Source organism: Xyrauchen texanus, chromosome 7, assembly GCF_025860055.1.
Source record: "Xyrauchen texanus isolate HMW12.3.18 chromosome 7, RBS_HiC_50CHRs, whole genome shotgun sequence".
NCBI classification, from domain to species: domain Eukaryota; kingdom Metazoa; phylum Chordata; class Actinopteri; order Cypriniformes; family Catostomidae; genus Xyrauchen; species Xyrauchen texanus.
Window position 1 is genome coordinate 42,518,953 of NC_068282.1, and position 22,875 is coordinate 42,541,827.

The 22,875-nt window shown below is 39.3% G+C and overlaps 1 protein-coding gene across 3 annotated transcripts; it reads right to left on the bottom strand.

The window, feature by feature from the left end:
- Positions 1-39: 39 nt before the first annotated feature.
- On the bottom strand, positions 40-22,692 carry ube2g2 (ubiquitin-conjugating enzyme E2G 2 (UBC7 homolog, yeast)). Of its 3 annotated transcripts, none has more exons than XM_052130952.1 (6): positions 22,574-22,692; positions 22,144-22,179; positions 21,953-21,998; positions 10,832-10,899; positions 5,878-6,018; positions 40-1,605 (listed from the first exon to the last, which is right to left on the bottom strand). In XM_052130952.1, the coding sequence occupies exons 1-6, from the start codon at positions 22,614-22,616 to the stop codon at positions 1,493-1,495; spliced, it is 447 nt and encodes a 148-aa protein (XP_051986912.1). In that variant the 5' UTR covers positions 22,617-22,692; the 3' UTR covers positions 40-1,492. The 3 variants fall into 3 exon arrangements, with proteins under 3 accessions (XP_051986912.1, XP_051986911.1, XP_051986913.1); XM_052130951.1 differs by having other exon boundaries at positions 10,832-10,950; XM_052130953.1 differs by having other exon boundaries at positions 41-1,605; positions 10,832-10,950; positions 22,144-22,235; positions 22,574-22,690.
- Positions 22,693-22,875: the final 183 nt, after the last annotated feature.

Sequence of the window (22,875 nt, forward strand, 5' to 3'; positions counted from 1 at the left end):
CAGAATGTATTACTCAATGTTAATTTATGAAAATACAATTGTTCATTGTTGGTCCATCTTAGTTTATAATGCAATAACTTGTATTAATGAATACAATTTTAAAGATTAATAGATTAATATGTGCTGTAAAATTATTGTTCATTGTTACATTGTTTACTATTGCATTGATCTACCCATCCACCTGACGCTCAAAAAAGAAGAAGAATAAGAAAAGAAAAGCAGTAGAACCCACAAGGAGTTATTAAAATGTAAAAAATGCTCTTTCCCACGAAAAAAAGACAGAAAAAAACATTAATATTGGCTGACAGGTTTCATTGCAATTTTAAAGTAATATATCTATCATTTATATAAATAACTCCTAAGTAGGTTTTTTATTATTTAGTCTAAAAACCACTGTCAATGGTGCCCCCTAAAAAAACAAGTAAAATATAAAATAAATAATAATAAAATGAAACATGGAAATGTGCCAAAGTGCCAATCTATGAAAGGGCAGCACACAACATCAGTCCTCTTTATACAGTAAACAAATAAACGTGAAGAGTTTATTGTTATTTTGTGATAACAGATGATAGTCAAGAAACAAATTATCAAATAAAAAAAGGATAGTTTACCCCCAAACACAAAAGGAGATGTTAAGCAAAATGACTGCCTCAGTCACCACTCACTTTTATTGTATGGAATAAATATCAATGAAAATGAATGGACTGAGACTAACATACTGTCTGGTGAATGGTGACTGAGGCAGTCATTTTTGCTTAACATCTCCTTTGGTTTTCCACTGAACAACAAAAGACATATGGGTTTTCAGGGTGAACTATTCCTTTAAACAAATCCAAAAAGTAGCATTTGACAAGAAAAGACTCTGAATCACCAAATTTCAAACTTTGTTACATATGAAATGTAATTAAATGTTTTTAATTGTAACAAATTTTTAATTTGCAACCACAAATTAAAAAACGTTTTCAACATCCCAAATGATCAGTCATGTAATCTGTTTATAAAAAACAATCTGATATAGTCTATGTTACTACCTTGTATGATTTTCATTACAAAGTATTGTATTAGGAGGCTCTGAATGTGCATCAGCATACTGTCATCAAACCAAAGCTGCATTCTACTGGTTACTTCAAACTATGGACAGGTAACAGGCATAACAGAATAAAACCAAACCAGCAGGGCAAAATGCCTGTGAATCACAGCCTCGTGTACTTGTTCAGTGATTAATGCTTAACACACTGTCTGGTAAGTGTATAAAAAGGTTGCATTCTTCAACACAAGCAATTTGTCCACTCATCCACCCAATCAAGGCAGAGGGAAGAGAGTATAAATAAAGTGCTCACACTGTTGGAGGTAGGGGGGTAGTAAACTACAACACTCAGCACAGAGATATTTCTATTCTGTAGCGAGTTTATATCCTCATAGATGTTCAACAGTCAATCCTCCCTGTCCAGGAGTGTGAGAGAGTGTGTGTGTGTGTCTGTATTCAGGAGAGTCAGAGACCCAGAGATTTGCGCACAATCTGCTTGGCTAGTCGATTGAACTGCACTCTGTCGTCACGCCACATCTTAGAGGCGTCCACATTTGCCCCGCTCTCGTCATTTGGCTCTGTAAGAGCAATCAGATGAAAATTATTTAAAGACAAGCACTGATGGGATGTTAAATATTGAAGGTATCTACAAGAAAGAAAAAAAAAATTATACAAGTGAATAAACTATAACAAATGTACATTTTTGGGTGATCCATTCCTTTGTCACCAGGTACACTGTGGCACAACATAATATAACTGACAAATAAAAAAAACTAAATGTATCTTGCATGTTGTTCCAAGTTTTTGTCCTAACCAGTTGTGACTGCTACAAACCACGAGTAAGAAAATATATTTTATTGATCACTTGGTTTCTATATTTGCGGTGTTGTGTAGTCCCAATGGTCCAAAATCTCATGAAACATAGCTATATACAGTTGGAGTCAGAAGTTTACATACACCTTAGCCAAATTCATTTAAACTCAGTTTTTCACAATCCTTGACATTTAATCATAGAAAACATTCCCTGTCTTAGGTCAGTTAGCATCACTATTTTAAGAATGTGAAATATCAGAATAATAGTAGAATGATTTATTTCAGCTTTTATTTCTTTCATCACATTCCCAGTGGCTCAGAAGTTTACATACACTTTGTTAGTATTTGGTAGCATTGCCTTAAAATTGTTTAACTTGGGTCAAATGTTTTGGGTAGCCTTTCACAAGCTTCTCACGATAATGGCACTTTTTCACTGCACGTTACGGTTCGACTTGACTCGACTATGCTCACTTTTCCACTGCAGTTTAGTGCCGCCTCAACATGAGTGGGATTATAGGCTGATCGTCATAGATGCGCCGCCTCTACTGCCATCTTAAACATATCATCTTAAACGTGACACAAACATTACTGACCATAAACAATAACGCGATCGCTAGCTGTTAGCTACTAGCTCATTGTGCTGCATAAAGCAGTTGTTGAATGGTGATTTTAACAGTTAAATTGGCCTGGTTGCTTTAGAAGCAAGCAGTAGCTGGTCAACTAAATGCAGAATATAGAGTTGACATTGACATTTGACATTTATGCATTTGGCAGACGCTTTTATTCAAAGCGACTTTCAGTGTGCACTTATTACAGGGACAATCCCCCCCGGAGCAACCTGGAGTTTTGTGCCTTGCTCAATTACACAATGGTGGTGGCTGTGGGGCTCGAACCAGCGACCTTCTGATTACCAGTTATGTGCTTTAGTCCACTTCGCCACCACCACTCAGAGTTAACGTAACAAAACGTACCATCCTCCATCATGGACTCCAATAATGCCGTGGCCGAGTCCAGGGCACTCTCCCTCCTATTGCCATAGATGGCATCCATTTGGTCAAACCACTTCCACTCTCTTCTGTTTGAACAACTCCGGATGTTTTGGTCCTTGATGGCTCTAGTCAATTTTAAGTTTTATTTTTTTTACTTGTCCGTACACTGTTGGTAGGTCCGGTGGTAGTCGCGTGCAGTGGTAGCCGCATGCGGCCAATAGCTGAGACACTTCCTGAAAGATGCTTCGCATCGTTTCATTCGTCGCTAACGAGAGGAACGCCTGCACCATTGACCACAGCATGGTTTTGCGCACAGCCGTTTCTATTTACAATACGAAAGTCACATTAACAAATGAAATTGTTGCTAACTTTAAAACTAGTGGGTTGATGTCTCGTGTCCCAAATCCAGTGACGCCAGTAGTGACGATTATCTTTGACCAATCAGTGATCTAAGGGTTTTGACGTCACATTTATTATCAGCTCGGCTCGCTTGGAACCTCGACCGAGATGGAACTAAAAAAGTACCAGATACCAGGTGCTATCCACAGTGGAAACCCCCCAAAAAACAAGGAAAGTCAAGTCAAACTGTACCGTGCAGTGGAAAAGCCCCATAAGTTGCTGGAATTTTGACCCATTCCTCCAGACAGAACTGGTGTAACGGAGTTCGGTTTGTAAGCCTCCTTGCTCAAACATGCTTTTTCAGGTCTGCCCACAAATTTTCTATCGGACTGAGGTCAGGGCTTTGTGATGGCCACTACAATACCTTGATTTTGCCACAACTTTGGAGGTATGCTTAGGGTCATTGTCCATTTGGAAGACCCATTTGTGACCAAGCTTAAACTTCCTGGCTGATGCCTTGAGATATTGCTTCAATACCTCCACATAATTTTCCTTCCTCATGATGCCATCTATTTTGTGAAGAACACCAGTCCCTCCGCAGGAAAGCACCCCCACAACATGATGCTGCCACCCCCATGCTTAACGGTTGGGATGGTTTTCTTCGGCTTGCAAGCCTCACCCTTTTTCCTCCAAACATAATGATGGCCCTTATGGCCAAACGGTTACATTTTTGTTTCTTCAGACCAGAGGACATTTCTCCAAAAAGTAAGATCAATGTCCCCATGTGCATTTGCAAACTGTAGTCTGGCTTTTTTATGGTGGTTTTGGAGCAGTGGCTTCTTCCATGCTGAGCAGCCTTTCAGGTTATGTCAATATAGGACTTGTTTAACTGTTGATATAGATACTTGTCTACCTGTTTCCACCAGCATCTTCACAAATTCTTTTGCTGTTGTTCTGGGATTGATTTGAACTTTTCACTCCATAGTACGTTAATCTGTAGGAGACAGAATTCATCTCCTTCCTGAGTGGTATGATGGCTGTGTTGTCCCATGGTGTTTCTACTCACATACTATTGTTTGTACAGATGAACAAAGTACCTCAAGCAAAGAGGCACTTAGTTTGAAAGTAGGCCTTAAACTTTCATTGGTACAACGCCAATTCAGTACACCTCATATCAGAAGCTAATTGGCTAATTGCCTAAAAGGCTTGACAGAATTTTCTGGAATTTTCCAAGCTGCTTAAAGGCACAGTTAACTTGTGTATGTAACATTCTGACCCACTGGAATTGTGATATAGTCAAATAAAAGTAAAAAGCAATCTGTCTGTAAACAATTGTTGGAAAATATTTGTGTCATGCACAAAGTAGATGTCCTAAACGACTTGCCAAAATTATAGTTTGCTAATAAGCTTTCTATTTCCGTCCACTGTATAAGTGGCATACTCTTTACTCCCGTATACATGGTCAATAAACGGCTTTCTCCACAGCAACGTAATTTCCTCACAACGCTTGTATAAATAACAAACATGGCATCCGAGGGAGACTTCGCTATTTTATTCAACGTTGGTTCGCTTTACTTGCAAATATTTCAGAGTTGTTAACACTGGAATTGAGCTGCAATATTGGGGTTTCCCTCTTACGAAAAGATTCAGGATTCCCAGAATGTACGTGTGCATATATGCAAATGTGAGGGACAGTCAATATTATACTGTACATTGGTGTAAAATAAATGGGTATAGTTTATAGCATATGTGCTTTTCCCACTGTACTCCCAGAAATGTTGAATGCTTTCTACTGTGTTGACTTATTGTTGGCCTCAATCTTATGATGTTTTTTATCTGGTCTGTTCACGCACACGTGCACTCTTCCGATACCCATCAGAACATCTTCTTAAACCGCTTTCTCTTAATCCTATAAACCATGTAAGCAAATCAGCATTCTTGTTTACATGACGTTTCAGAATGCCGCTTTTTTCAAAAATGGTCTTTTCTGGAATAAACAGTTTTCCTGTGATTGTTTTGAGAGACCTGCTTAAACCCACCCAACAATGTTACTCAACTAATAGTGCTAGTTTGAGGCTGGACTATATGACTGTTTGAACAACTGCTGGAAAGTGTTGTTTTCTGATTTTTTTTTTTTTTAAAACATAATTTATTTTTACAGTACAGTTCTTATTTAATTTAGAGTCAGACAAGACTAAATGAATGACTTGCGGTTCAAAAGAACCAATTGATAAGAGCCATTTGTTTGTAATGCGAACTATACTGGTCACGCTGTATGTTTTGTGCTGCTAATTCAATAACGTTGTTGCTGCATCGGCGGAAGAATGCAGATTAAAAAAAAAATGGAACCAGTTCTAAAAAACAACAAGTTCTCGGCTCCTAACCCTACTTGACATTGGGAAGTTTTCACCAGGTTAGACAATGGTATAAACTTAACACCACAATTATATTAAAACTTTCCATCCATGTTTTCCTGTGTTAAAATTATTTTCATAAAATACATACACTGTTGTTCAGCTGCATATTTTCCTGTCCATTTAGCAATAAAAAGTAAACAATCATGAAATCAGAATGCGACAAAAAATTTCATTTTTCAATTCATTTCTCTGGGATCACATCAAGGTAGAACTGAAAAGTAAACCCTGGGAATCAGAAAGAGAACAACACAATATTGATCCTTAATCTATCAGTAAATGAATGGTTACCGACCAGCGAGCATGCTGACAACAGAGAGCAGGATCTTCTCCACACTCTGTACAGGACTCCACCTCTCAGCACTGCTCTCATAGCCCATGGGGTCATCACCAGGAGCATGCAGAATTGAGATACACACACGTCCATCTGGGTAGACTGCAGAGAACACACACACACACACACACACACACACACACAGAAACCATTTTGATTATTCACATGGAATTCACAGCTTGTGTGACTGGCTTATAAAACCTGGAAGCAAAACAGAGTGTTAATAGCAAAAGTAGCAGATTTCCAGTGGATTATTGGGAAAGTTAATGCATGGCGTTCACCGGGTATAATAGATACTTGCTCCTTCCAGAGAAGACTCAAATGTAACTTTTTTGACTTTTTCTCTCATACCCATTCGCATACATGTATTTTGCTCCATATGATATTTGTTGCCCTTTGATATTTATCACCTAGATATCTTTATTGCATCGTGGATGATTGTCAACATTTACATTTTCAATGTGATTGTATCTGCAATTTGGTCTGATTCCCTTTTATGATGAAGTTGGGAAAAAGCTGCCTGTAAAAACTGCTGGTTCAGTTGAACTGCAATTCATCCCAGTGAAATACCTCACTGAACTGCTCTCCTCAATTAATAGGAAAAGCCAAAAAATGAATTCAAAAGAGTTGAAACAGCAATTAAACGCAGATGTAAGCATTGATGGATCATTAAAGGATCAAAGGAACACTGATCTGCTAAATCAATTAATCAAAGCATGTGTTCCATAAGTAATGAACTGTAATTGGTCTTCCTCACAAAGATGCCCAAAGCAATTAAGCAACACTTTGGAAGAGTGATTGTACAAGCGCTAAAGAGGATCAGGCTTGAATGAAACCACCCCCGCATTGTATCAGCTGCTGGATGTTATCTTCACACAGCTGAGGACAGTGATCAGAATCTGAGCTGACCAGCTCTGATAACCGCCTCCACAGCCCCGGCACAATCAGAGGCAGGTCTGCTACTATCTGTGGCCTGCAGGATGACCTTTATCTGGGCCCACTTCCCTGAATACAGTATCCACCAACTGGAGCAGAGAAAATGCACTTACCATAAAGAATCTTTTTGGAGTCTGATTCGGTACGGTTGGTCAGAATCTCAACAAGGACAAGGAAACTTGTATTGCTTTAGAAAAGGGTCTTTTTAACCTGTTACTGGAGCCTCCCCATCCCCAGCATTGCACATTATGAAATCGACAGATCTGGCTCTAAAATTTGATTGGATAAGTGGTGTTCAAAAGAAGAGGTCGATCTATAGTGGATTTTGCCTATAACGATAACTAAGGTGGAGAGAAAGGCAGATAATCGATTAATCGGCTGATAGTTTTTAAAATCGATTTATAGAATGTTAACATTTTCCTATTCTTTCCTTACTATGACGGGTAGTGGTCAACCCATTTATCGATATTCGGAATGTTTATATTATCATCATCGGCCGATACATTTTCCAATTTGGATGATTTGTTTCTTAAAGAAGTGAGTGTGCCTAGAATAGCCTTCTTGCATGTGAAGCCGAGACATGCAAACGGGCAATCACAGTCCTTTTTTTGCTACGTGCCATGGTGCTACTACTATAGTTTGCAACAAAGCCATGACAGACATAACATTCATAATGTTAAAGTGTGCACATGTTTCACACTCCCTCTCCCTTCTCAACAGTCCCCAGTAACTTTTAACCGTCTTGTATAATGATAAAAAGGCAAATATCAATTAAACTAATATCATATAATGTCTGCAAATATGTGGATACCTCGCTTAAACATATGTAATAAACCAACCTCACAACCTGAGTAAATTCAGCATCCTGTGAGTGCTCATATTTCTTCCTCTAAAGCACATATTCTATCAGCCTCTTTTCAACAGTTCCCTGTGACTTTTAACTTTCTTGTCTAATGACAAAAAGGCAAATATCATACGTCTTTCATCTACTGTCTGCAAATAAGCAGATGTCTCATATAAACCTAGTGAAAATCCAGCCGTTTCTTCCTGTAAAGTGCTCATCTAATAATATCTTCCTTTGAAGTGCATTTTCTATCAGACAGAAACAAAACTTCAGGATCAGGATCAAAATTTCCTCTGCTTTACAAATCATGGCGGTCTGTCTGTGACAATCCAAGTAGGCGATCCTGTCCGTTTAAACTGTTGGGGAATTGTTGCTCACGCTGGATCCGCAAGAGCAAGTGCGAACATCATCAAAGCAAAAGCGCTTTATGTGCGCTATGAGTAAATGCCATATTAACTATACTGTATGCATGTACAATTAGTTTGATGTGGTTACTAATGTGCACATGCCATCCATGTTAGCTGGACTACTGTGTGTACTGTAATTCCTTCCTCCTAATATATTAACAATTTCTAAATGTGCATATTACAAACATTTGAAGACTAAACAGAAATCTGAAGAAACTGCTATTTGAAATAAAATTTTATTTTTTTTAAAAGTTAAAGCTTTGTGTGACATCGAGTAAATAAAGTGCTGCATATGAGTTTATTCTTTTTTTTTTTTTACAATTTATATTTGTTATTTACAATATTAAATAGTGTGACAATCAGTATTGTATCGGCATATCGGCCACCCTGCTCTCTGGATATCAGCATCAGCATCGACCATTAAAATACAGGCACAGATATAGATGCTACAACAGTCCAAAATTATAAAAATCCCAGATGCAGTTTATTGAGCAACCACATTTTTGAATGTGACTATAAACATGCTCAAAACACACCGGGACTCTCATTTTAAAATTATGGAGATTTGGCCCCATTACAATGCTCTGTATTCAGTAATTACCAAATTACACTTTTTATAGCCTACATATTCACCAGAAGGGTTCTGTCTGAATATATATATATTTCACCAGATGAGGTTTTATGAGGAATAAGGCTTATTATTATTATTATTATTATTATTATTATTATTATTATTCACAAGCAGGGTCTGAAATTAACTTTTTAGTCTACCAGCAATGGTGTTTTATTATTTCTGAAATATTTATTTATTCGGAAAGCTGTTTTGAAAACATTGTTTATTTTTGCAATTCCATTCGGTAGGCGCTAGTGTCGTAGGAACTACATACTTCAGCTTTAAGTATACATAACACATTAACAGTTTATTTGGGGTGAGTCAATTAATTGAGTCAGCTCTAACTGATACATAAGTATATCTGATTCACAATTTGTTTGCGAATCGGACTACACTGGTCACGCTTAATGTCTCGTGCTGTAGATTCAGTAGCATTGTTGCTGCACCGCTGAATAATATTTCAGGAAACACTGCATTTTAGTTTGGTTTTCAGCCTGCATAGCCATTGGAATGAATGGCCAAGAACCGATAATGGAACTAAACGTCATGGAAATAATTTGCTTCCTGTATTATAATGTAATTATTACCAGAAAATTTGTATGTGTGTTGGTGGGTAATTAAATCTTGCATGTGACGTCTTCTCGAAATCCGAGAGTGGGCTTCCCTTCTTCTCAGTGGCAACAAAGGGAACATTGCCTTTATCGGTCTACTTCCATTCAAAAGTGAAAAAAAGCCACACACACACACACACCTTGCAATGAAGTTAAAGGACTAATTCACCCAAAAATGAAAATTCTGTTGTAATTTACTCACCCTCATGTCTTTCCAAACCCCAATGACTTTCTTTCTTATTAAACACAAAGAGGAAAAATGGATATCACTGACAGATTTTCAGTGAAAAATATTTCAATTTCTGGTTTCTTAACAAAACCTATTGTATGCTCTCAGAACACATGGAATATGATGCACGAGTTGCATTAAATACTTTTATGATACCTTTGGGTGCTTTGTAAGCTTTAACGTGTGTCACTATCAACTGCCTGTATTGAGAAGATGGACAAGGATATTAATTTAATATTTTTCCTTTTGTGTTCAGCATAAGAAAGAAAGTCATATGGGTTTAAAACTAAATAAGGATAAACTATAACAGAAATTTCCTTTTTTGTGTGTACAATCCCTTTAACCTCCTGAGACCCAAGCTGGCTGCTGTGTGTCTTTTCCATTTCCTTATTTGATTTGTATCTAGCAGCACCTAATAGCAATAAGCATCAAAGCAATTGACGAGCAATTGTTTTCCTAAAAATGTATGTGCACATTTGCAGACAGTGGGACAGCATGTTAAAATAAAATTATACATTGTTAATCAGTACATAGATTCAGAATTTATATAGTCCCATGTCTGCCAAACATGATGAATGGTCCAAACATCATCTGTAGACTGAAACGTGGCCAGATTTGAGGAGCTATAGAATGCTCCCTTGATCCCTATTTAGTGAATGACTTAATGTCCAGTGTGCTGTCTGTCTGCACTGGACTCAGAACAGTTCGAAATGCATCTCCATATAAAGCCTCTGAAAGCAAAATGTTTCAGCTTTTGGAAGAACCTATTGATTGTTAATGTGATGATGCACAGTAAATACAGGCTTTCTAAGGGAAAAATGCAATGTACATTATGTACATTAGGGTACATTGTGTTTAGAATCATGGTGTTATGCCCTCAAATTAAAAAAAAAATGGCAACTAGACACTAATCTGTTGACTCAAACAGGTTTCAATGTAAAAACTTAATCGGGTTTCTTACAAGATGTAGTTTTGTTGGCATTTCTACCAAAGACAAACTCCACTATGATCAGTGCCATGTTGTTTAGTCACATGACTCTGTGCGTCGAAAGTTTAACCCTTTACTGACATAACAGAGTTGTCTGAACTGAGATCAGTCAGTTTATATTAATTTTAATTATGCGTTGCGTATAACAAAGCCAAAATACAATGTCCATGCAGTATGCAGGGTCGCATGAGGTTAAAGCAAAGTTTGGAGACACCAGACACCTCATACCCTTAGTGCTGAATGTGTCAATAAAGATCCAAACAAAGATCAGATTAAAGAGCTCTCACTGTTAGGATGGAACATGTCACAGGTGAACTTCATCTTGGGGGGGCTGAGGGGGTAGTCTGATGGGAAACTGAGGATGGCAGAGAACACACCACCCTCAAAACACGTGTCCTCTGGTCCGCTGAACAAAAAGCAAGGAAGGTAAACTTACAGCTTATATTATACCTACAAAATATCCAGCACAAATGCATGAAATCTGCAATTGAAAACCTTTCAAACATTTTGAAAATAACCAACACTACCTAGATGCTTTTTATTTAAATTTACACCGATCAGCCACAACATTAAAACCCCCTCGTGCTGCCAAATCAGCGCCAACCCGCATCTCATAATAGCATTCAAAGATGCTTTTCATCTCACCATAATTGTACAGTGCAGTTATCGGAGTTACCGTAGACTTCGTCAGTTCCAACCAGTATAGCCATTCTCTGTTGACCTCTCATCAACAAGGCATTTCCATCCACAGAACTGCCGCACACTGGATGTTCTTTGTTTTTGGTGCAATTCGGAGTAAATTCTAGAGACTGTTGTGTGTGAAAATCCCAGGAGATCAGTAGTTACAGAAATACTCAAACCAGCCCATCTGACACCAACAATCATGACACAGTCCAAATAATTAAGAACACATTTGTTCCCCATTCTGATGGTTGATGTAAACATTAACTGAAGCTCCTGGCCCATATCTGCATGATTTTATACAGTGAATTCTGTCATATATTAGATAATCGAATGGATGATTGTTGGTGCCAGACGGGCTGGTTTGAGTATTTCTGTAACTGCTGATCTCCTTGGAATTTCAGGCACAACAGTCTCTAGAAATGGTGCCAAAAACATCCAGTGTGCGGCAGTTCTGTGGATGGAAACGCCTTGTTGATGAGGGAGGTCAACAGAGAATGGCCAGACTGATTCGAACAGACAAATGTCTATGGTAATGAGTACAAATGGTGAGAAGAATAGCATCTCAGAATGCTTTTCTGAGATAAGGGTGGGCGCTGTTTTGGTGGCACGAGGGGGACCTACAATATTAGTCAGGTGGTTTTAATGTTGTGGCTGATTGTGTACATAGAACTGGATTGCTCATGATATCATATCTGTGAAGCCACTGCGCAGCCATATTGCTATGCCCAAACATTCCAATATCCTTAATAAGAAATTATATCACTTAAGCGAGTAAACATTAATCATTCAATCACAGATATTATATCTGAAATCTGCATGTACATCCCTAAAACAGAAACATCCTACACATGTAATTATTTATTTAAAGTTAGGAATTTTTCCTGTTTCTTGAAAGCCCGAGCAAGTTATGTATATCTGCTGTATATCAAACACTATCCACCTCTAAAACAAACTTAATCAGCAGACAGATCAGCTGAATCAGAATGTGGTTTATTGCCAAGTACGCTTACACACACACACACACACACACACACACACACGTAGTGTTTTTATCCTGTACAAACTTCGTATTCTATCCCCTAAACCTAAACCTACCCCTAAACCTAACACTCACAGAAAACTTTCTGCATTTTTACATTTTCAAAAAACATAATTTAGTATGATTTATAAGCTGTTTTCCTAATGGGGACCGACAAAATGTCCCCACAAGGTCAAAAATTTCGGGTTTTACTATCCTTATGGGGACATTTGGTCCCCACAAAGTGATAAATACACGCTCACACACACACGCACACACACACGCGCACACACGGTGACACAAGCTGCCAGTGCAAGAGTATGCAATGTATATACATACAAATAAATTTATAAATATAGTGGCATAAAAATAATCATAAAAAAATACGATAACAGATGAATTCTGAACAATGTCACTTCCTGTTTCCTGCCACATCAGTTCCTGCCATGTCACTTCCTGTTTGTCATGTATATAAGCAGTGCATTCACACACCCATATTGCGAAGTATTGCCAGTTCATCTACCTTACCAAGCGTTTTCTATTGCCTATTGTTTAAGTCTCATGTTATGAACTTTTTGCCAGTTTATCTGGATTACATCTTTTGGATCATTGTTTTGCTTTGTTGCCTTGTTGGACTGCATGCCTGTTATTTAATTACTGCCAGTTATTTTGACTTCATCTCTCTGCTCAGTACCTTGGATTGTTTGACTGTTTATTGTCTTTGACAATAAAGAGCCTCTGCCACATGGATTCTAACCAGCCTCCAGTAATGGGTTCATTACATAATACTTCGCCTAACCAGAATCCAGCTGAGGTTACACAGCTCAGAGCCATGATCGCTTATCAAAGTGATGTACAACAGGGATTTCAAGAACAACTTGTGAATCTCCGAGCCGCTAACAAACATTTGACACGATACATCCAGTCAATGTCTTCCCCACGCCCTGACACTGTAAGACTGGCACTGCCAGACAAGTTTGATGGATCAGCTGACAAATGCAAGGGATTTCTGAGGCAATGTTCAGTTTAATTCACTCACCAACCTGACTCCTTTACTCAAGATACAGCTAAATGTGCTTTAATGATGACTTTGCTTACTGGAAAAGCGTTGGAGTGGGCTTCAGCAGTTTGGGATAATAATGAACAAATTCGCAGTTCTTTCACATATTTCTCACAACAAATTAAGGAAGTTTTTAAATACCCTGCAGGTGGAAAAGACATTTCCGTGCACCTACGCCAGGGGAAATTAGGTGCAGCCGATTATGCAGTACAATTTCATACCTTAGCAGTGCAGAGTGGTTGGAACGATATTGCTCTGAAATCAATATTCCGAGAAGGTTTTAACCCCACACTGCAAGCTGAGCTAGCATGCAAGGATGTTTCATTAACTTTGTTAAAATCGATAATCTCATGCGCAATCAGCCACGATCCAGTGCACCCTAGCATTTCTCTGCTACTGCCTCATCTCCTGTTACTTTGTCAGCGGAATCAAATTAACTCATACAAATCGGGCATACGAGGGTGCCCAAGGAGGAACACCAGTGCAGGCGAGATGAGGGGTTATGTTTGATATTCTACAAGGGTGAGCATCACACTCGATTCTGTTTCCATTCAGAATTTTACACTTCCTGTGACCATTTTCGTTGAAAACAACCAATCATGTGTTACAGCGCTAGTGGATTCAGGAGCTGCACTGAACCTCATTCATCATCAGCTAGTTACCAAATTTAATATCCCCACAATACCATGTATTCCTCCGGTCCATATAACTGCAATAGAAAATGCACCCATAGGCACAGGTCAGATAACCCATAAAACTATCCCTATCAGGATTCAGTTAGGACTTTTCCATGTCGAGACCCTAACCCTCTATGTCATCACATCTCCACGCCACCCCATTATCCCAGGATACCCATGATCCGTTGATCTCCTGGAGAAAAGGGGAATTGCTGCATCAGTCACAATTCTGTCAAGAGCATTGTCTGACCACTGAGTTAATAGTACCATCCCTGACCATGAGAGTGGAGAGCCCCCAGACTAACGTCCACCCTCACATCCCCAAGGAATATTCTGGATTCATAGAGTTATTTAGCAAGGACAAAGCCGCCCAATTGCCAACCCACAGACCTTGGGACTGTGCCATAGACCTGCTACCTGGTTCATCTCTCCCTAGAAGCAAGGCCTATCCTCTATCACTCCCTGGAATGCGGGCAATGGAGGATTATATAGAGGAGGCACTAGCATCAGGCTTCATCCATCCCTCTACGTCACCATCCACAGCTGGAGTTTTCTTTGTAGAAAAGAAAGACGGTGGACTCCGACCATGTATAGACTACTGATCTCTGAATGCTATCACAGTCAAATACCGCAATCCCCTGCCATTAGTCCCATCTGCCTTAGATCAACTAAGAGAAGCCAAGATCTTTACGAAGTTGGATCTCAGAAGTGCCTACAACTTGGTCCGCATCAAGGAAGGGGATGAGTGGAAGACTGCATTTATTACCACTAGGGGGCACTATGAGTACTTAGTCATGCCTTGTGGCCTTGCCACTGCACCTTCAGTTTTCCAGTCATTTGTCAATGAAATGTTCAGAGTTCTTCTCAACAGCTGTGTAATTGTTTACATTGATGATATCCTTGTTTACTCTAAGACCAGGGAGGAACATATACAACAAGTCAAGACAGTGCTCAACTGTCTACTCCATCATCAGCTATATTTGAAAGCAGAAAAATTTGAGTTTCACACCATTACCACAACCTTCTTAGGATATAACATCAGCCCCTAAGGAGTAGAGATGGATGAGTTCAAAATCAAGGCAGTCACTGAGTGGCCAGCCCCCACAACCATCAAGGAATTACAACGATTTCTTGGGTTTGCAAACTTTTCAGGTGGTTCATAAGGAACTACAGCATTGTTGCAGTCCCTCTCACTGCATTACTCAGAGGAAAACCTAGGAATTTGACTTGGCCTGAGAGTGCACAAAATGCTTTTGAAAAACTCAAGTCTAGTTTCACCACAGCCCCCATTTTGAAACACTCAGATCCAGCCCTTCCCTTCATACTGGAATAGAATGCTTCAGACTGTGGCATCGGAGCTGTACTCTCCCAGTGCCATGTTTCTCCAGGTAAACTCCACCATGTGCTTTTTTCTCCGGAAACACACCTCTGCAGAGACTAATTATGAAGGCAACAAGGAACTGCTGTCCATCAAATCTGCCCTAGAGGAGTGGAGGCACCGGTTGGAAGGATCCAGGCCCCCGTTTCAATCATTACTGACCACAAGAACCTGGAATATATTAAGAGTGCCAAGAGAATTAATCCACAACAGGCCAGGTAGGCACTCTTCTTCACCCAATTCAATTTTACTGTTACCTATCGTCCAGGCAGCAAGAATGGCAAAGCAGCTGCCTTATCACGAAGACATGATCCGGTTCATTCTTCGCCTCTTCCAGAATCCATTCTGCCACATTCTGTCTTCATCTCGCCCATCTGTTGGGACATTATGGAGGAAATCCATCGTGGACAACCAAGATGAACCTCCACCTTTGGAATGTCCTTCCAATAGACAGTACATACCCCAAAATCTCAGACAGAGGGTCTTACAGTGGGTGCACACTTCCCTAGGCACTGGTCACCCAGGAATTCAAAGAACGCCAACATTGGTATGTAAATCTTTCTGGTGGCCCACTCTCCTCCATGATGTTACTAATTATGTTAATGGCTGCCATTTCTGTGCACAAGTCAGAACCCCCCGTCTACTCCCTTCAGGGCTGCTGGAACCTCTGCCCATTCCTCAACGGCCATGGTCAACCCTAATTCCAAGGGTTTCACTGCCATCTTTGTCATTGTTGATTGTTTTTCTAAGTCTTGTCGTCTGATTCCCATGAAAGATCTACCCACAGTTATGGAGACTGCAGAGGCCCTGTTTAACCAGGTTTTCAGGGTGTATGGACTCCCAGATGACATGGTCACAAGTAGCATCCAATTTCATGATTTGGTTTGACCACAGTTTACATCACGTGTATGGAAGGCTTTTTGTCATCATTTGAATATCAATGTCAGTTTAACCTCTGGTTATCACCCTCAGGTAAACCAAATCATGAAATTGGACGCTACTTACACTCCTGTTGTAGTCATGAACAGCACCATTGGAGCACTTTCCTGCCATGGGCTGAGTTCGCTCCGAACTCCTTCACACATTCATCCACAGGACTAACCCCTTTTCAGTGTGTTCTGGGTTATCAGCCACCACTGTTCCCTTGGTCAGGAGGACTATTGATGGATGACTGGATTAGGAGGAGTGAGCGAGTGTGGGACAGCGCTCATGTCTGGCTTCAGAGAGCCATCAGGAAACAGAAAATTCAGGCCGACCGCCGGAGGCGTCCCCACCCTAATTACCAACCTGGCCAGATGGTGTGGCTTTCTATGAGGGATCTACATCTAAGGCTACTGAGCAGGAAGATCGGTATGTAGGTTCCTTTAAAATACTAAGACAAATAAACTTGGTGACCTACAGACTAGAGCAGGGGTGCCCACACTTTTTTGTGAGATGATCTACTTTTAAAAAACACAGTTTCATTTAAAATAGAAAAATGCTTGTTGGGACTACTGCATGTATCCCAACATGGAATTCATCTTCTAATTAATAAAAAAATATATAATAATGTTCAATGTTGATATCATTCAGTTTTAAAACTAAAACCAAAACACCTACAGCACAATAGATTACAATAGCCAGGGCAATTACCTTATTCTGATGACGAGTAAATATTGACCAGGCGAGGTTTTGTTTATTCAGTTGCCATGACAACTAGTTTGCGCATACGTGCCTTCCAAGGACTTCTGAGAACAGAGCGCGAAATTGCGATGCTACTGCCCAGATTAGGCAAAACTGAATGGAATCAAACAGTTTTGCCTATTCCGGGCAGTAGCATCGCAATTTCTGAATAAACAAAACCCTGCCTGGTCAATATTTACTCGTCAAGTGCAAGTCAGACAGAAACTAAAAGAAGGAAAGACATTATATTTATTTGTATTAAAATTTAACGAAAGTACATTTCAATTGTGTGCGATCTACCAGCATTGCCTTTGTGATCGACTGGTAGATCGCGATCGACGTATTGGGCACCCCTGGACTAGAGCTTCCTGCTGTTTACTGTATCTCTCCTTCCTTCCATGTATCCCTCCTGAAACCTGCACATCCTGCACTGGAAACTGTAAACACTGAATCCACACCCCCTTCACCATTGGAGATCGATGGATCCCCTGCCTACCTTGTCCAGGAGATCCTAGATTGCCGAAGGAGGGCTAATCGACTACATTACCTTGTGGACTGGGAGGGATACAGTCCTGAAGCGAGATCCTGGGTAGCAGCCTCAGACATTTTGGATCCCTCACTCATCAGGGACTTCTTCCGTGATCATCCAGATCGACCGGCACCCAGGCCAAGGGGACGGCCCAGGAGGAGAACACCAAGAAGTGTTCCTAGAGAGATGGATTCTGTAATGGTTGAGCATATCTCCCATCCACCAGAGGGAGCCCTCACCTGAATTCTGAACAATGTCACTTTCTGTTTGTCATGTATATAAGCAGTGCATTCACACACCCATATTGCGAAATATTGCCAGTTCATCTGCCTTACCAAGTGTTTTCCATTGCCTATTGTTTAAGTCTCATGTTATGAACTTTTTGCCAGTTTATCTGGATTACATCTTTTGGATCATTGTTTTGCTTTGTTGCCTTGTTGGACTGCCTGCCTGTTATTGAATTACTGCCTGTTATTTCGCCTTCGTCTCTCTGCTCGGTACCTTGGATTGTTTGACTTTTTATTGTATTTGACAATAAAGAACCTCGGCAACGTGGATTCTAACCAGCCTCCAGTATTGGGTTCATTACAGTATTGAAAAAGAGGTAGGATATGTTAAAGAATATAAATTAAATATGATATAAGTAGGAATGGATGGACTGTATTATTGCACATGGTTGTATTGACCAAAGGAAAGTATTTGGGGGCAGTTCTATCTGTTCATGAGGATGGCCTGAGGGAAAAAACTGTTCCTGTGCCTGCCTGTTCTGGTGCTCAGTGATCTGTAGCGCCGGCCAGATGGCAACAGTTCGAAGAGGAAGTGTGCTGGGGGAATGGGGTCAAGAGTGATGTGTACAGTTCTAGCAGGGTGGGTAGGGGAGCGTCAATAATCCTCTCAGCAGTCTGAACTATCATTTGAAGTCTTTTGATGTCTGACTTGGTAGCTAAACCAAACCAGACAGTTATAGAAGTGCATAGGAAAGACTCAATGAGTGCAGAGTAGAACTGTATCAGCAGTGCCTGTGTCAGGTTGAACTTCCTAAACAGGTGAAGGAAGAACAAACTCTGCTGGGCCTTTTTCAAAATTGAGTCAATGTGTGTCTCCCACTTCACGTCCTGTGAGATGATAGTGCCCAGAGGCTGGTTGCACCAGCTATACGAACGTTACAACTGAGCCTAGTTGCTAAGTCACAATTTACACACTAATAAATATATGAGCATTGCTCCATTAAACTTAGGTAGGATGTAACCCTATGTATAAACAGGCGTAATGATTGGAATAAAAAAGCAGACTGATATTTAATGACATCAATGAGCTCATCCTTTCGACACACATTATGATGTTGACATTTACACTTGTTTACATTTACGAGAGAGAAAACATGATTTAAAAACATACTTCAGCATGAAACCGATATAATGGTGCACTTTCCTGTGTACGGTGTCAAGTTTTAACATATACAATATATATAAGATATTAAAATGAATAACTGTCTATTTTTCCAGCCTGCTGTAGAAGTAATTATTTATTTATTGTACCTTATTCGTTTTAGATACAGCTATTTAATATTGTTATTTACATAGGCTAAATATACCATTAATGAAATGTTGTTTTATTATGTATTGTATTTAATGGGAATATCATTTATTACAGCTGACAATTACGTGAGCAAACAAGGATTGAACATCAACCATAACGAGATCAAATTGAAATTCACAGCTTTTTAACACTTCTTTGTACAAATTTGAAGGCTGCTTATTGGCTCAATACAGGTAAACGTCATATTATGCGACTATGCACTACTTTACGGAGAGTGTTCGACCTACTAGTTAAAGTCTTGCCTTAAGAACAGGTGCAACCAAATAAAGCACTGATTTAGTTACAAACTAACAAGTAGTAACAAAGCCCTTAGTGTGAACTTTACTTTTCCCAACATAAGTGGGACCTTACGCACAGCCGGTGCAACCCTACCCAGGAACCTGAATGATTCCACTGCTGCCACAGTGCTAAGAAATACATTTTAACATAAACCTCTCAAGACAGACCTAGCATGAGTGCCAAGTCTGTTTAGCAATGATCAATGCTTTTAGTGTGATTTATCTTTTCAACATAAAAAAAATAAAGAAAATAAACGAATTTACAAATTTCCCATGAAGACCTACACTACCCATGAATCTTGAAGAGATAGCCACAAATTGGAGAAGACCCTATTAGTGTAAACAGGAACTGGACCAACAGCACTCTATTGTAAAAGGGGTTCAGTATGTAATATATAACAATAAATAAACTGCACAAATCATCTTTGATAAAAAAAGAGATACAGTTAATCACCGAAATTCACTCACCACACCCGAGAGCAATGGTAAAACTTAATGGAATCATTCTCAAAGGCCCATTTGAAAGGCAAATCTTGCTCTGTTTACTTACCATATCCACCCATCTATCAAATACTGTTTCTATGGACAGATATTGATCAGTAATCGCGATGAGAAGCGTGCATCAATAGGCGCATCAAACAAAAGCAGCTCCATATCTGTGGAACGGCTGTCGGGGAGTTGCTATGGACATTGTTCCTTGTTTTGATTGGCACTTGGTTTCACTTAAATACTTATCGTTGAAACCACTGATCAAACCACCAGTTTAGTTTACTGGAGGATATCTTGTTTCACATATCAAAACTCCAAATCAGCGGTTATCACTTAATGTCCCCTCGTTGACTAACCTGCAGTGCATTTCTGCATACTATACATTCATGGACGATGTGCAACCTAGTGAAGTATGAACACATTTCACAGCAGCCAAACCTTAACAGAATGTTCTGGGTTCAATACAAGTTAAGCTCAATCAAGAGCATTTGTGGCATAATGTTGATTACCACAAATATTAACTTCAACCCGTCCCTCCTTTTCTTTAAAAAAAGCAAAAACCTGGGTTACAGTGAGGCACTTAACATGTAAGTGAAGAATGGGGGCCAATTTTTTTACATTAAAATACTCTCTTATACAAAAGTAGAACCACAAGACATAATGTGTGTGTAATCATAATTTTAGTGTGATAAAATCACTTACAAACCTTTTCTGTGTAAAGTTATAGCCAATTTTACAACTTCGTTACCATGACGATGTAATGTCAACAAACCCTAACACGACTGTAAAATGACAATTTAAACAACTTAACAGCTCATATAATACACACGTTATAATAGAAGAATTAATGCAAGTGCTTTTATAAAATTATAAGCTTCACATTTCTGCCACGTTTACTTTCATTGTCCCCATTCACTTCCATTGTAAGGACCTCACATTAACCTCGATTTGTTTTTAAGAGGGGAAGGAACAAGTTGAAATTAATTATTGTGGTAGTCAACATTATGCCACAAATTCTGTTGATTGAGCTTAACTTGTATTGAAACCGGAACATTCCTTTAAACTCTGCTCAATGCTTATACAATACAATTTAATTAGAAACTATTTAATACAGCCTTTATTGGGCATAAATTTGACAGAGTGGGTAACACCTATCACAGTTATGACTATTGGGCTAATAGAAATAAAACTACAACAACTGTGAAATTTGCTGAAACAGCCATTACATTGAAATGGGCTCAATGAGGCTTAGTGGGCCCTGTGGTGCAGCTCAACATCTAGGCTTAGTGGGCCCTGTGGTGCAGCTCAACATCTAGGCTTAGTGGGCCCTGTAGTGCAGCTCAACATCTAGGCTTAGTGGGCCCTGTGGTGCAGCTCAACATCTAGGCTTAGTGGGCCCTGTGGTGCAGCTCAACATCTAGGCTTAGTGGGCCCTGTAGTGCAGCTCAACATCTAGGCTTAGTGGGTCCCATTGTACAGCTCTGCCTCTGGGATCACTGAACCCCAGCCAATTTAAAATGTATCCAATGTGTTATAAATGCTTAGATACTTTTGTATTTGATGTTGATTTAATTTGACAGTTATAAACCATAATTGTTCAGATTGAGAATATGATGCCATAAATGTCCGCAAATATCTGTGTTTGTCTCCGTTTCTTTCTGTATTTCTATGTTTGCCAGATTGGCATCAGATTTATTCATATACAAATGACTATGATAAAATAGCTAAGCTTTTAATGATAATATCTATAAACCTCAAAATTATAAATAATAAAACAAATGTTAAATAACTTTCCAACTTTTCGGAACTTGGAGAGAACTATGGAAATTAGTCCAGTGATGCAGACAAGATTGAATGAGTAATTGTGGACCTCTGCTGGACATGTCAAATTAGATACCTGGCAGGTGGTCTGAGAAATTTCATGGTGGGTCATTACACACTTAACCACTTTTACAATCTGACAAAACGGAAATACATTCAAAACAGTACTCTTTACATAAAGGTAATACCAGAAATAAAAAGCACTGTACTTACATAATCAGAGCCTCCCATTCAAAAAAGTTCTCCTCATTTACAGGCCCTATGTGGAAGTGATAAAAGCCATTAATCATAATCAATGCTGGAAAATTTTTAATAAATCAAAAAGTGATTAGAGGAAATGATTATTTAGATTCTATAGTGAATCCAGGTCAATGAAGCAGTTCAGTAATTGCCCTAATTCTTACCTGCAACAATGCCTTCTGGAGAATTGAGGTTTAGCTCTGCAAAGGAAGAAGATGTTGAACACAACTAGCTGTATCCATATCATTATGTTGAACTGTAAACAAATAGTATAAGAACCAATCATCCCAAACGTATTAAAGTTGTCTGCAGTTAATGCACAAGAGTACATGATCTGAGAGCTCATCTATCAAAGTAGCAGTATGTCACAAACGAAAAGAGAATTAGGGCTTCTTATGTTCTTATTTGTTTGCTTAACCGTCATAATAATTAAAACAGCAGCATGTTGGTGAAACCCAGCGAAGTTCTGGAAGCATTTATTTGAAGGAAGACAGCTAGCACACAGTTGCTATCAGGACTTATGGCAATCCAGAATGTTAATTGGCAGCGGCATTCTACTGAATTTTAAAATGTAGTTTGTGGTATACAACTTACGTTTGCACTCCGCCATAAGTCTTTTTAAAGCTGTTCCAGCCATTTTCTAGCAGGGTCGAGAAAGAAGTTGTTTTGACACGAAGGGTGACGACAAATGACGAGACGAATGTTTTTGTTCTTCCGGGCTAAGGATGCGAGCAAAGAATTTCGCACCAAGCGGAAGATTCTCCACTCAACCTACACTTCCGCATAAGGTCACATGTCCTCTATTGCACCTTTTCCACTAAAATCCAAAATAGAAAAATACACAAGAGTTCATTGGGAATTGGGTATTCCAATTTTGGGAGAAAATCCAACCCCAG